General features: G+C 39.1%; 1 protein-coding gene across 12 annotated transcripts in view; it reads right to left on the reverse strand.

Annotated features, from left to right (window-relative positions):
- The window catches only part of PRDM2 (PR/SET domain 2), a 125,855-nt gene that overhangs the window by 78,387 nt on the left and 32,672 nt on the right, over positions 1-14,796 (reverse strand). For 10 of the 12 annotated variants that reach the window (XM_063631795.1, XM_055262623.2, XM_063631790.1 and 7 more), the window contains 2 exons: positions 13,919-14,022; positions 5,182-5,334 (listed from right to left, as the gene is read on the reverse strand). In XM_063631795.1, coding sequence (XP_063487865.1) covers positions 5,182-5,334; positions 13,919-14,022 — 257 coding nt within the window. Of the gene's footprint in view, positions 1-5,181; positions 5,335-13,918; positions 14,023-14,796 lie in introns of those variants that run through there. The other 2 variants (XM_063631793.1, XM_055262624.2) reach the window with 2 other exon arrangements.

The following is a 14,796-nucleotide window of genomic DNA, read 5'->3' on the forward strand; positions in this document are numbered from 1 at the left end:
ATTATGTAAATTCCAAATGTATAGTTTCTCTATTTTTTGTTATAAGTCACATATTTAAGAAATGGTGGTATCAACTAATATTTGAAATGACTAGAGTTCTCAGAAATATGTAAAATCTTCAAACCAATGCAAAAAAGAGCATGGGAAGGAGTGAAGACAAATGTGTTCCCCATATATTCCCCCACTGAAATGGCATAACCAGAGAACTGGCTAGAAGATACCACCGGACATTTTCAAGATACCTCTAAGAATAAGAGCTTAAGTTTCCCTGTTCACTCCACTGCAGTTGTCAGTGAAGTGCTAACTGAACTAGCTAGCAACTTGGTTAAGTTAAATATCCACACAAACTCTACTTGAGAGGGCACTCATGTCCTAAGATATTCTTGTTGCTGCAAAACACACAAAGTAAAAACACACCAGAATCTGTATCACAAATCAAATATAAAATTTCTAGCACTGGTGAAGTGTTAGATCAAGAGGAACATATTCGTTAGCTGCTAAACAGCCTTCAAAATTATTAGCGGGCATAGTGGCTCATGGCTGCAGTCCCAGAACTATGGGCTAAGGCGGGCGAATTGCTTGAGTGCAGGAGTTTGAGACCAGCCTGGGCAACATGGCGAAACTTGTCTCTACTAAAAATACAAAAATTAGCAAGGCGTGGTGGTGTGTGCCTGTAGTCACAGCTATTCAGGAGGCCGAAGTAGGATCACTGGAGCTTGGGAGGTGGAGGCTGCAGTGAGCCAAGATTGTGTCACTGCACTCCAGCCTGTGAGACAGAGTGAGACCCTATCTTAAAAAAATAAATAAATAAAAATAAACAAACAAGTATGAGAAAACAAAACAAAACAAAAATCATTAGCAACTTGAAATGGTTATATTACGGAGCGATATATGCTTCACAACTTTATATTAAAACAGCTACACCAACAGACCGTATGAAGAGAAAAAATAATAGTATTTTTTTTTAAACCAAGGCTTGTTTTCTTCCATATTATAATATATTGGTTTTTTTCTTCTGTACTGGTTAGCATTTTTAAGTCAAGTTCAGAAGAAAAGAAAAACTACTCCCTTCAACAAAGGAAATATAAATCCACATTTTAAAAAAAAGTCAAAAGACCAAGCAACCTCTTTTTAAATATATTTTAATATTAAAAAAATTTAACAACAACAAAGATTTTAAACTCTTCCCACTTTCTTTTTGGATTCAGACAGGTATAAAACCAAGAATCTGCTCCATATTCTCTCCTTTAAACATCAGCATATATAAAATAGACTCAAAATTTTACCAAACAAATCGAGAAGAAGCAAGGGTTCTAATATTCCTTATACTGGGTAAGGAATATTAGAAAAACGTGTCAGAAATACTAGAAAATTAGAGAAGTATTCCAGAATCACTCGAACACACACAGTACATCCACTAATACCCACCTACAATCCAGTCCCCAGCACGGTCTTTTTAAAAAATCATAGGTCAGATCTCGGCCTGAACTCTCCAATGGGTGAACAGCACTTAAGCCTAAAACTCATCCATCCCTGCAGACCTCAACAGCCTCATCTCCTAAGATTCCTCTCCTCCTCCCTCCAGCCACAGGGCCTTTGGTCTATTCCTTTAAAATAAAACACAAACAAAAGGCTGGGCGCGGTGGCTCACGCCTGTAAGTCCCAGCACTTTGGGAGGCCGAGGTGGGCAGATCACGAGGTCAGGAGTTCGAGACCACCTGACCAATATGGTGAAACCCCATCTCTACTAAAAATACAAAAATTAGCTGGGCATGGTGGCATGCGCCCATAGTCCCAGCTACTCAAGAGGCTGGGGAAGGAGAATCGCTTGAACCTGGGAGGCAGAGGTTGCAATGAGCCAAGATCACACCATTGCACCCCAGCCTGGGCGACAGAGCACAACTCCGTCTAAAAAAAAACAAAAAAAACCATTAGCTTATTCCTACTCCAATGCCTTTGCTCCTACCACTCCTCTTCCTGGATTGCTCTTCCAGCAGACCTCTGCATGGCCAGCTCCTTCCTATCCAAGGAGTGGGGTTCGAACGTCTTTCCTCAGGAAGGCCTTCCCTGACTCACTGGAGACAAAGCAGCCCTCTCCTACCTAGCTAGTCTCTATCATATTTCCCTGTCTTAACACGCTGATTGCTACCGGAAATTACTTTCTTATTTACTTATTATCTGCCTCTTCCCCTATAACACGGAACATCCACCAGACCAGAGACCTTGTCTGTCCTGTTCACTACTATAGGAGAGTACTTGGTACACAGTAGACTCTCAATAAATATTCACCAAACTAATGAACAGAGAAATGAAGAGATAGCAGATTTAACAGCTAACTTTCAGGAATTTTAAACCATATTTAATCATACTACAAACAAAACCAGTGTTGAGATTTCCCAATTATCTGGGTATAACAGTAAGTTGAGAAGATACAGAGCCCACAGAGCATCACATGTAATTTATTCACAAAACCTAACCCACGGAACACTTAATCTAGAAGAAGAGAGTTAGATAATCACTAGCAAAAAATCTGAAAGGCTTTGTACATACTTGAGCAGATATCAAAGATACAGACTCGGGGAGGTGTGCAAAAATCAGAACTATGTTATTTCGGACAAAGGTAAATAGTACTAGTATAGCTAGTAAACACTTGAGGACTTACACTGAACTAAGAACTGTTCACAGAACCTTATATATATTGGCTTGTTTAACCTTCACAACAAACTATGAAGCAGTTTTATTATTACCTCCATTTTATGGATGAGAAAACTAAGACACAGAGAGATCCTTTGCATGGTCACATATCTAGAAGACAAAATTTGCTCACAAGACAGTCTGCTCCAGAGTCCCCACTCCCGACCATGACACCATACCACCTTGTGAAAAATAACAGCAATCATTTATAAGCACTTACTAGGTGCTGGAGCTCTATCTGTATTCACCCATGCAATCATCACAACAACCCTATGAGGTCAATACCATAATTACCTGTATCTTACAATGAGGGAATTGAGGCACAAAGAGGGACTTAGCTAAGGTTACAAAGCTAATAAGGTCACACCTACTTGCCTTGGGTCACAGCAAGTCAAGATCTAACCCAGGCAGTCTGGCTTCAGAGTTCACTCTCCCAACCACTATTCTATCTTGCTTCTCAGTGTTTCTGTGAATTTGCATCAGAGATGAACACATTTTAACTTGAAGTATAATGAAGGAATTGCAGTGTCCTAATATCTACATGAGCTTGCATGCCTTCAAAACTTCCTTCCTATTACCTTGCTTGTCTCATATTCATCCCCTAGCTAGTATTTCATCTCCACCAGGATTCTACCTCACTGATTCAACCATATGTATTTCTCACTTTAAATACTTTTGAGAAACAGAATGCATTCTTGAATCCAACTTCAAACTCCAATATAAGAAAACTGTAGAGTAATACCTACTAGAAAAGCATGCTACTACGAACCAGCAGAATAAAAATGGAAAACAAGGTTTTTAAAGTCCTAAATAAGAAAGTCTAACAAAAAATCTGCAGGGATTAGATACAAGGACCTGGGTATAAACGTGGTAAAAGGCAGTCTAGTTGGCTAACAATGTCAGGAAAGATGCAGCAAAATTAAACAGCTACAGGTTAACTAAACTTCCAGAAGGCCTACTGCCACTACACTAACAAAACACAGCACACTGCAAAGCTGGCCACAATTTGAAATGTGTGCTCATCAAAAGTGTTCAACTCCATGGAGATCATTTTTTCCATAGACTATTCTCCAACCTATGACATTTTTAATGGAAGTGAATAAAGAGAAATTTGCCGTATAGCAATTTTGCTATCTATTGCAAAAAGCAACAACCATCCATCTTAACAGGCTGGAAATCCTGCCTTAGAATATCTCCATGTATAATGTGAGGATCTGTCTTCTTTTTTTTTTTTTTTTTTTTTTTTTTTGAGACAGAGTCTTGCTCTGTCACCCAGGCTGGAGTGCAGTGGCGCGATCTCGGCTCACTGCAAACTCTGCCTCCCAGGTTCACACCCTTCTACTGCCTCAGCCTCCCGAGTAGCTGGGACTACAGGCGCCCACCACCATGCCCGGCTTATTTTTTGTATTTTTTAGTAGAGATGGGGGTTTCACCATGTTAGCCAGGATGGTCTCAATCTCCTGACCTCGTGATCCGCCTGCCTCGGCCTCCCAAAGTGCTGGGATTACAGGCGTGAGCCACCCCGCCCATCCGGATCTGTCTTCTTAAAGAATGTGACCCATGAAAATGAGGGAGATATGGCCTTTGCTCAACAAAGAAATGCAGCAACACTCCACGCTTCCTCACACTCATGTCCCTGAATGTGCTCCATAGCCTCATTACCAATCCTAAAACATGACTTTCTTCTTCTTTTCAACAATTAGTATCTCCAAAGAAAAATTCGGCAGAAGGGAAGAAACATGTTCTGTTCAATTTCTCTTCTGAGTAAAATTTAGGGAAAAGAAAAGCTAATCCAAGGCTGCATTAATATCAGAGACTAACAGTGTGTATTCAGTTAACACAGACCCACCATACCTACTGATAGTTTCTTACAGTTGGACAAATCTGCCAGATAGTTCCTAATGCCTCTGTGTCATAGGAGAAGGGAAGCAGCTGCCACATGCTTAGCTCATCAGTATCTTTAAAGATGCAGTGTGTAATTACTTAACTCGATCTTCATGCTTTAGCTCCATGACACACACAGGTAACCATATATTAAAACACAGAACCTTAAGAGTGTGGATAAAGCACTTCCAAATATAATCCCTCCCAGGTCTGCAAAGTCACTGTCAGTCACAACTAAGGACAGCATTAGAAAAACATAAGCAGGCCCAGGCGTTGTGGCTTGTGCCGGTAATCCCAGCACTTTGGGAGGCTGAGGCAGGTAGATCGCTTGAGGCCAGCAGTTTGAGACCAGCCTGGGTAACACAGCAAAGCTCTGTCTCTACAAAAAATTCAAAACTCAGCCAGGTGTGGTGGCATGTGCCCATAGTCCTGGCTGCTCGGGAGGTTGAGGTCCGAGGAGGAGCCTGGGGAGGCTTAGGCTGCAGTGAGCCGTGATGGAGCCCCTGCACTCCAGCCTGGGCGACAGAATGAGACCGTCTCAAAAAAAGAAAAAGGAAAACATAAGCAGCGTAACTAACAGTAAATTAATTCTAACACTGTTACCTTTAAAGTTTTATAGTAAATGGCTCTGTTGATTTCCAGTGGGAATAAATTTTGCTCTTCTCCTGAGCAAGCCCAATTCACATATCGCAGCCAGTTTCCCTTCTCTGGATCAGTGGCATCAATGCACATCCATCCCAAATTTGGGTAATACACCTTGAAAATGGAGAAAAGTAAAAAACTTTTGTTAAAATAGGAGTATCTTTAAAATGCCTCCATTTTTAACTTTTAAGGATAATTCTTTTTCATTATATGCAAGTACTCTATATAAAGCATTTCATAAAAACAAAACAAGTGACAAAGAAAAGAAAAATGCAGGGTGAAAACTGAAATTCAAAACTGTAATTCTCATTATTTTTCTATTTAGGCTTGTTTCCCCCGTGCCCCCCCCCAACCCCGCCCCCCACACACACAAACTTAAAGAGCTATAGTCAACCTGCTTGGGATCTCCAAATGCTTTACAAATATGTACACAGAGGCAAATGACAACTATGCTCCGTAAAGTGTGACTTAGAAAGGAAAACAGCTTGCAGTGGTGTTCAGCAGTACCCAGATCGCAAGTTTTCTAGGTTGCTCCGCTAATCGAGTATGGCACCTGGCCCTGCAGGGCTATACAATTCAGCAGGTCCCTTTCTGGCAGGGTTGGCAGGGACTTCAGGAGTGAACATGCATTGTGAACCAGGCACATGGGTGACAGGATATGATGCTTCTGCAAACTCAACTGACCCTTAAAACATACTCCATCCAGAGCATCTGCAAGGACGAAGGGGCGATGGAACAGACGCTGGGAAATATCAGTGGCCTTCAAAAAGAAAAGGACCAAAACCTCAACCCCTTTCAGGAGTCAAATCAAATCTCCTCTTGCAAGAAGCCTTCCCTTCTCACCCACACAAATTCCTCCCACAGATACTTCCAGCATTTAATCATCCTTCATTTTAAAAGAACATCTATTTGGCAACTATTTTTAACTTTAATTTTGTATATACATGTATACATATACACATTTTCCCAAAACCAGTCTACAAAACACTCGAGTAGGCACTGAAACAGAACTGCAGAATCAACTGGCTGACAGACGTGCTGGGCAAAAGAAATGAGTCTTTTACTTTATTTTTAGGAAGAAAGGCTATAATCTAGATGTTTCCATTTCTTCCTCATTATTCCCACCACTCATGCCTTCTTCCCTCCCCTACTCACATTAATCACCTTTCTTTACTGCACCTTTCCTTCTGGAACAAAGCTCCCACTTCCACCGCTGATGGTGAGGATGCTGCTCTTCTGGGCATGCCTGGGTGTCTAGGCCTGTGATTGCCAAGGGGCAGCATCCACCTTACTGGGCCCTAGCACTGCCTTCTTCCTCTTGAAAGTCAAACATCAGGCATAATGCTACATGCCTGACATATTATCTCATTTAACCCTATGTAGCAGGCTTATTAGCTCTCCTTTCAACATGTGAAAATTGAGGCTCAAAAAAAAAAATTGAGGCTGAAAAGTTAAATAACTTTCCCAAAGTCACCTGTTTAATTGTCATAAAGAAGGGCTTCGACTCAGATCTGCTTCTCTTCTATTTGTCACTGCCTTCCTTGACCACCCTAGTTAACTGAACTACCAACATCTAATGAGCACCTACTGCATAATAGGTACCATGCTAGAAGGTGCAATTGTAGTTACTTTAATCATCATAGGCACCAAGGAGAGTATCTGTACACAGTAACTTACATTATTACCCCATCTGCAATATAAACTGCTCCTGGGCTCAGGGATAAGAAGTTTCATTTTAATTTACTGCAGTGATGGCAAAGTCCCATTCACTCCCCACCCGAATACTGGCACAGCTACCGAGACTGATGAGACTGCAGAGATAAACACAGAGATAGGTGCCAAGAAAACCACACAGTTCACAAGGTTGCTGGAGTCTATTTACCTGCCTCAGGATAAAAATACAGGTTGTGAGCCGGGCGCGGTGGCTCAAGCCTGTAATCCCAGCACTTTGGGAGGCCGAGGCGGGCGGATCACGAGGTCAGGAGATCGAGACCATAGTGAAACCCCATCTCTACTAAAAATACAAAAAATTAGCCGGGCGTGGTGGCGGGCGCCTGTAGTCCCAGCTACTCGGGAGGCTGACGCAGGAGAATGGCATGAACCCAGGAGACAGAGCTTGCAGTGAGCCGAGATCACGCCACTGCACTCCAGCCTGGGCGACAGAGCGAGACTCCGTCTCAAAAAAAAAAAAAAAAGTAGGAATAAAGAAAAAAAAGATAATCTCACTTTGGTAAAAAAGAGTTTCAATGAAAGTCTTTTTTTAAAAAATAAAGGATTTTATTGCTATTGCTACCTAGAAAATACTATACCTTCTTGGTATGTTCAAATTCCAGTTGTGTTTCAGTTACAGAATTAGATACCTGAAGGGTTTGTTGAAGATTATAAAACTGACATCCTACAGAATTAACTTTCTGGTGACTACAGACAAAAATGGGTCTTCAATATCAACTACTTCACTCCTCAGATTACTTTAGGAGATCATAGACTTAAGAACTATTCTAATACATCACTGTATTCTAAAATGTTCTGAAAATTCTAGAATAAGGAAATAAAAGAATCTAACAGGTGATAGCACATTTTATTTCAATAAGCCCACTTGTCAGAGGACATTTCCCAAAACACAGGTTACTTTATAAAGATACTGAAATACAAGTTTGAAAAATAAATAGCTTGGCCTCTCAAGCCCTTGAAGCCGCACTAACAGACCCTCTCTTTTAAAATTAGACTGACTAGATTTTATACTACAACTACACAAATGTTTCTGGAAAATCTCCCAGCAACAAATGTACAACAAATGTTGACTGGTTCACAGTAGACCCCCAATGAACAGCCACTGGACAAATAATTTATTTTCACTCTTAAATCAGAAATTCTATCTATGAACCACAGATGTTTAAGAATCCCATATAACCCTATAAGTAACATACAAAATTTTGTGTACATATGTGCATTTGTGTACTTTCGGGGGAGATTCTCAAAAGGGTCCACAACACGAAAAAAGTTTAAGAGTCTCTGGGCTTTGCTAACAGGAAGAAGACTGAATAAGCAACCAAGAAACAGGCTCCTGGCCTGATTCCAGGACTAATATTCTAAGAATATTATTTTTAAAAGCGCCTTTATTTAAAAATGGCTTTCCATTGAAACACTTTTTTTTTTTTTTTTTTTGAGACAGAGTCTTGCTCTGTCACCCAGGCTGGAGTGCAGTGGCGCGATCTCGGCTCACTGCAAGCTCGGCCTCCCGGGTTCATGCCATTCTCCTGCCTCAGCCTCTCCGAGTAGCTGGGACTACAGGCGCCCCCACCACGCCCGGCTAATTTTTTTGTATTTTTGGTAGAGACGGGGTTTCACCGTGGTCTCGATCTCCCGACCTCGTGATCCGCCCGCCTCGGCCTTCCAAAGTGCTGGGATTACAAGCGTGAGCCACCGCGCCCGGCCTCATTGAAACACTTTTTTACCAAAGTGAGATCATCTTTTTTTTTCTTTATTCCTACTTTTAAATGAGGGTAAGTTCCTAACAGATTTGTTAGGAACTTCATGAAGCCACATAGAACTCAGATTTCTCGCCTGTGGAAAGATCTAGGTCACTTCTAGTATACCTTTATTCCACAAATAAAAATTTCCATGAGGTATTACCAGTAGTTTATAACACCACAAACATTTTATGCCAAGCATGGTATTCAAGAACTTAAGACAGTGCCTGGTACGTGCTAAAAGCTTAATAGGGGTTAAATGAATGAATAAATAAACTCCTAAAGAGAGTTTTTTTTTTTACACCAGACCAAGCTGCCAATCTGAGTACAAGTTAACCTGTTCAAAAAGATCACTTAATTCTCTGTACTTCAATGTCCTTGTCTGTCCTACAGATCCTGAGAGAAGAGGAATGTAATTGGCTCATCTGTTTCTATGACAACCAATTCTACAGCCATCCCACCTTTAATTACTTCATTCAAAACCTATGCACTGCTATTAACCACTCAGCTTCTCAGCAAACCTGAAACCAGACATCATCACATTCACTCCTACTGCTACTCTTCCCTACACATCAAGACCAGGGCTCAGCAAACTTTCTGTAAAGGGACAGAGCGAGACTCCGTCTCAAAAAAAAAAAAAAAAAAAAAAAAAACAACTTTCTGTAAAGGGCCACACACAAGTATTTGCAGTTTTGCAGGCCATATGGTCTCCATCACCACTGCTCAACTCTGTGATTATGGGGCAAAAGAAGCCATAGATAATATTTAAATGAATGACCAGAGCTGTGCTCCAGTAAAACTTTACTCATGAACTGAAATTTGAATTTCATATAATTTTCATATGTCACAAAACATTTTTATATTTCCAACCATTTAAAAATGTAAAAACCATTCTAAGTTCCAGTGCTGTAATAAACAGGTGGCAGGTTGGATTTCCCTGGTGATCCAAACCTTTCCCTACTGCTAGAAAGCAGCACTGAGAGCTGAAAAGTACTTTCTGAGAAAAGGTTCTGCAGAATCAGCTGGTTGACTTCTCTTCTTTTTGCCTGCAATTTTAACTTACAAATAATTTGAAATCAGAAGAACTGAGATAGCAAGGACTATAAAACTCACCTGTTAATATTTAATCATAGCAGCGCCGACTGATAAAAAAGTTTACATATCTTTTAAAAATTACATTAAAGTCTTCTCATTATAGAGACAATTTCTCTATCAATTTTAACTGACATGCAATTCTACTTCTTCCCTCTATCCTCCTGACCTCAAAATTTGTTGCCTGAATGAATAAAATGTAAATATTAATAGAAGCAGTGACCATTGGTTTTCCTCTATAAAAATTGATATTTTTAACAATTTAATATTAAAAAGATTAACAATACTGGATTTTAAAAGGCTGGCAAGAAACATATACTCTTGGTGGTTGTATAAATAATTAATAGTACAGTCCTTCTGGAGAGAAAATGTTTGGCAAAATTTATAAAAAGTTAAAATGTATATAACTGTTTGACAACATTTATACTTCTAGAAATTCATCTTAAGAAAATAATCAGACAAGTCAACACATATTTATATACAATGAGTTTTATACTTTGAAGAAGTATTTATAATCATGAAAACATTAAAACAATTTAAATGTCCAACATAAGGCTTGGTTAAATAAATCATGAATGGTATACAATGAAATTGTGGGTAGGCATAGGAATAATGATGTAAATAAGCCAGGTGCAGTGGCTTGCACCTGTAATCCCAGCACTTTGGAAGGCTGAGACGGGCAGATCGCTTGAGCCCATGAGCCCATGAATTCAAGACCAGCCTGAGCAACATGGTGAAACCCCATCTCTACCAAAAATACAAAAATTAGCTGGGCATAGTGGCACAGGCCTGTCCCAGCTACTCGGGAGGCTGAGGCAGGAAGATCACTTGGGCCCAGGAGGCGGAGGATGAGCTGTGAACACGCCACTGCATTTCAGCCTGGGTGACACAGCAAGACCTTGTCTCAAAAAACAAAAAAAAAAAAAAGAAAAGAAACAATAACGTAAATAAGTAGTAGACATAGATATGTCCACAAGATACTGAAAGAAAAAAAAGCATTACAAACTGCATGTGCTGTTTGATCTCAACTGCATCAATTTCTACATATGGGTTGTAAATGTACCAGTCTATGTGTGAGGCTGAAAATAGAGAAGCAGCAAAGCAGGGAGTTAAAAGAATGTTCAGGAAGATGTTCATAGTGGTTGCGCCTGGAGGGTAGGAGTTTCAATGATCTTTATGTTCTTGTATATATTTTTCTGTGTTGTTTCTATTATGTTGCAGTGAGCATGTATTAATTTTAAATTTTAAAAGATTTATTAGAACATATAACAGAAACAGTGACCGCTAATGTAAACTATGGACTTTGGGTAATAACGATGTGTCAGTGCAGGTTCATGGGCTGACAAATGCCCCGCTCTGCCGTAGGATGCTGATAAGGGGGAAGGCAGTGCATGTGTGGAGACAGCGGGTATTTGGGAACTATCTGTACTGTCTGCTCAATTTTGCCATGAACCTAAAACTGCTCCAAAAACAACTAAGTGTATTAAAAAAAAAAGAAGAAGAAAAGAAAAAAAAAGCTTACTAAAATAATTCTTATCCAAGCAATTCTAAAGTTCTGTTAATCAGAAGCAATTTGAGTCCCATAAAAGTACATCCAAAAGGCTTTTATCAGAGGTGGTTTTAAAATACGGCAGATTACTCAGCGCGGATGGGGAGAGTCAAAAGAATGAAAACACCAAGTCCCGAGCGCCAGCTCCCTGCCAGAAACTCATCGAAGAACGCTCTCTTCTTGTGAGAACCTATTTTGTGCATTCACCCTGAGGATACTCTACTGTTTCTCTCCTGTTATTTCTGATTTAACAGAATGTTTTCAGTGAAAGCTTAGAGGACTTAAGACTGGGTTAGATAATCAAGGGCTCAAGGAGAGCAATTTAACACTTTGTCTTAGATTAGCTTTAAAATAGAATTCTGGCTAGGGTCTAAGACCCTGCTGCTAAAAGATAAGCTGGTCTTAGGGGCTTTGATGGAAGAACAAATGCCAAGATGAGATTCTGATGATAAGCCATTTCTGTTACATTAATACAAGGCATTCTGATGCAGGTCTGAGGGTAAGAGCAGAGTTGGAATAAGTTAATGGGAAACTACTAAGTCTTACCTCAATGTTCATTTTCTTCTAAGAAATATTTACATTATAATTGATACTTCCTTTGCCATATACATACTTACACATGTATGTCATCTCTATTGACTTTTAACAGAGCAAAAGGCTTACAGGTTTCTATATCAAATGCATATTTTGTAGTCAGAACTACTTGAATGAGATTTTTTTTAATTGCAGGAAGACAAAAGCCACCCTTGATAAGAACTAGGATTCCTATCAAGGATTTGCAAACTCTAGTAGTACAGTATATAAGAAGGATCTTACATTAACAATGGGATGTTAACAGGTTTATAGAAGAAATTCTAATAAGTCATGGTTCCAAATTTTCAAACTATCAAGTCATACTATGTATGAATCTCAATGCAAATGAAGCTTAATTTACAAAAAGCACTATTAATAAATTATACAATATGCCCAACAACATCAAGTTGTTACATGGGATAAAATAGGTACTACTAACTCAAGTTTAATATTGATGGCATTTGTTCAACATTACCATTATAAACACAGCACTAGAGTAAGCAGTTTCTGGTTCCTTGACATTATTCTCACTAAACGTAGTGCTAAACCTGGTAAACAAATTTGTTAGTTTCCCTCGGGAAACATCTAAAATTAAAAATGCAGTTTATTTGGGAGCATAATTTTGTGGTCAAGACATTTTTAATCATGCAGGCATTATCTTTAGTAATTAACATTTTTTGGCCGGGCAGTTTTTCTACAAATACAGAACTCTTACACCTCAAAAGTGGTGAAATAACAGAATGCAATGACTCTTGTGGTAAATCCTCATTTCGTAAGACACCCCCCTTTAATAGTCAGAAGATACATTATAACAAATTCATAAGAAACAAAGAACTCAAATAATTGGGAGAAACTGTCAGATTTTTTTTCAAGCTGGGAAACAGCTTAGAGCATGAAGAAAAATAGCAGCATACCTCAACCATACAAATGCCACAGAACTTTTGATGAAAAGTGTCCACACATTTCCTAGCCATACTTTATTTTTAAGCTTTTACACGTTAATGTGTGAAAAAACAGATGTGATTCAATTTCAGACAATCTCACAGGAATGCTTTTCCTCACCATCCAAAAACTTAACTTGTTTTGAAAAGGAGTCACACCATGGAGCTCCTTTAAGAACTCAGGGGGGCTTCCAGGGGGCACTGACTTAACTAAACTCATCACAAATGCTGAATTCCTATGCAATACCCCAGGGAACAACAAAAGCAACAACGACAAATTTTATCTTCACAACTATCCTAGGAGATATCTTTTATCTCTGTTTTTTAAATTGAGGGTTTTCTAGCCCAGAGGTTATGTACCCTGCTCCAAGTCACGAAGCTAGAGGTAGGATCTGAACTCAGGCAATGCAATGAAAACCTTAACTGCCTCCCAGTGAGGCAGGAGAGATGCATTCTAGTTCTGCATCTACAGGCCTCCCGGGTGGAGCCCCCCAGGGAAGGAGAGCTCAGCTCTGTCTCCTGACTGCTTCTCCTCTCAAAGGAGTGTGCAGATGCCCTGCTGTCTTCCAGAACTGCTGGGAAAACATGAAATTAATAGATGAAAAACTCCTGAAAAATTACAAACTCTATATATGTGCCATATGCTAAATATATCCAACTGAATATCCTAGCAACATAGAAATTACTTTCTAAAATATAGAGAACCTAACAGTGCTTTCTTTGCAGCCACCATAGAGTGTCTTTTACGGGGTTTATGTGGAAGCCTGTGAAGTGACAAACCATCAAACAGGAAGTCAAGGTCTTAGCTGCAAAGCAAAACACCCTGGACACGGCAATATAAAACATGGATTTGACATTTATTGTTGAGGACAGCCAAGCAGTTTCAAAATACAAAAGCATATATAAATAGCAGTCTGTATCCAGGGAAACACATTTTCTCTTTAATAAAAATATTCTTGATTTTAAAGAACCCATTAAAATGATTGCTTTAAATTCAAAATGTCAAATTCTGAGAGAACAGAATAATTATTTCATAAAACTCTGAAAAACAAAGAATCAGAATTACTTCTTACCTCCCACATGTATACATTATTCTTAACCTGAGATCTTTTTTTCTTATCACCAACAAATGGCCCAAATTTTTTGCCTTTTAAAATTGGTTTAGTGGCCCAGACACCTAGAAAATAAAATCAGTATTTTTATAATGTATCATGTTTATTTAAAGATTGAAACCATTAAAATCGATTAAGTTTCACAAAATAGTTAAAAGGCTAGACTGCCTAAATCAAGCTAATGTTAAATAGCCTGAGATCAAGTTAAATTAAGTCAAGTCCTCAATGGGGATTTTTATTTTTCTTCTTTATACTCTTCTGTTCTATAAAGAACCTATATTGTTTTATAATTAGAAAAAAGTTTTATATACTTTTAAAATGTTTTACATGTAACACTACCCATACAGTAGGATCACAAATACTTGAATAACACAGTCACAACAACTGAAGAGAAAAAATACTGGAATGGAGTGAAACTACAACTGATTTTTAAACTCCTCTGTCTGCTTGTTTATAAAGTTCAAATTGTCTCTAATGAACATGACTTGTTCTTATAAAGGGTTAGAAATATAGTTTTATGAATAAATATTTTTGAAGTTCATTTGCTTAAAAGTAGAAAACCCTTTCCTGCCTAACTAAGCTTCCTGAAAACTTAGCTACTGGAACGGCTCACTTTTCAGAGTTTCTAACAGCCAAAATAGCTGTTCATCCACAGTATTCTTAGGGTTATTTCTATCTACTATGCACTGACCATAACAGAAAGCGATATAATGAGCAAGCAGGCAGTGAAATGGCAGGAGTCTGGCCCAGCAGTCAAGGAACTGGCACACAGCATCACTTTAGATCGGTTCCCTCACCTTTTGGCTTCAGTTTCCTCGTGTACAGAATGGGGGGTAAAG

The sequence above is a fragment of the Symphalangus syndactylus genome, chromosome 22 (assembly GCF_028878055.3).
Source record: "Symphalangus syndactylus isolate Jambi chromosome 22, NHGRI_mSymSyn1-v2.1_pri, whole genome shotgun sequence".
NCBI classification, from domain to species: Eukaryota; Metazoa; Chordata; class Mammalia; order Primates; family Hylobatidae; genus Symphalangus; species Symphalangus syndactylus.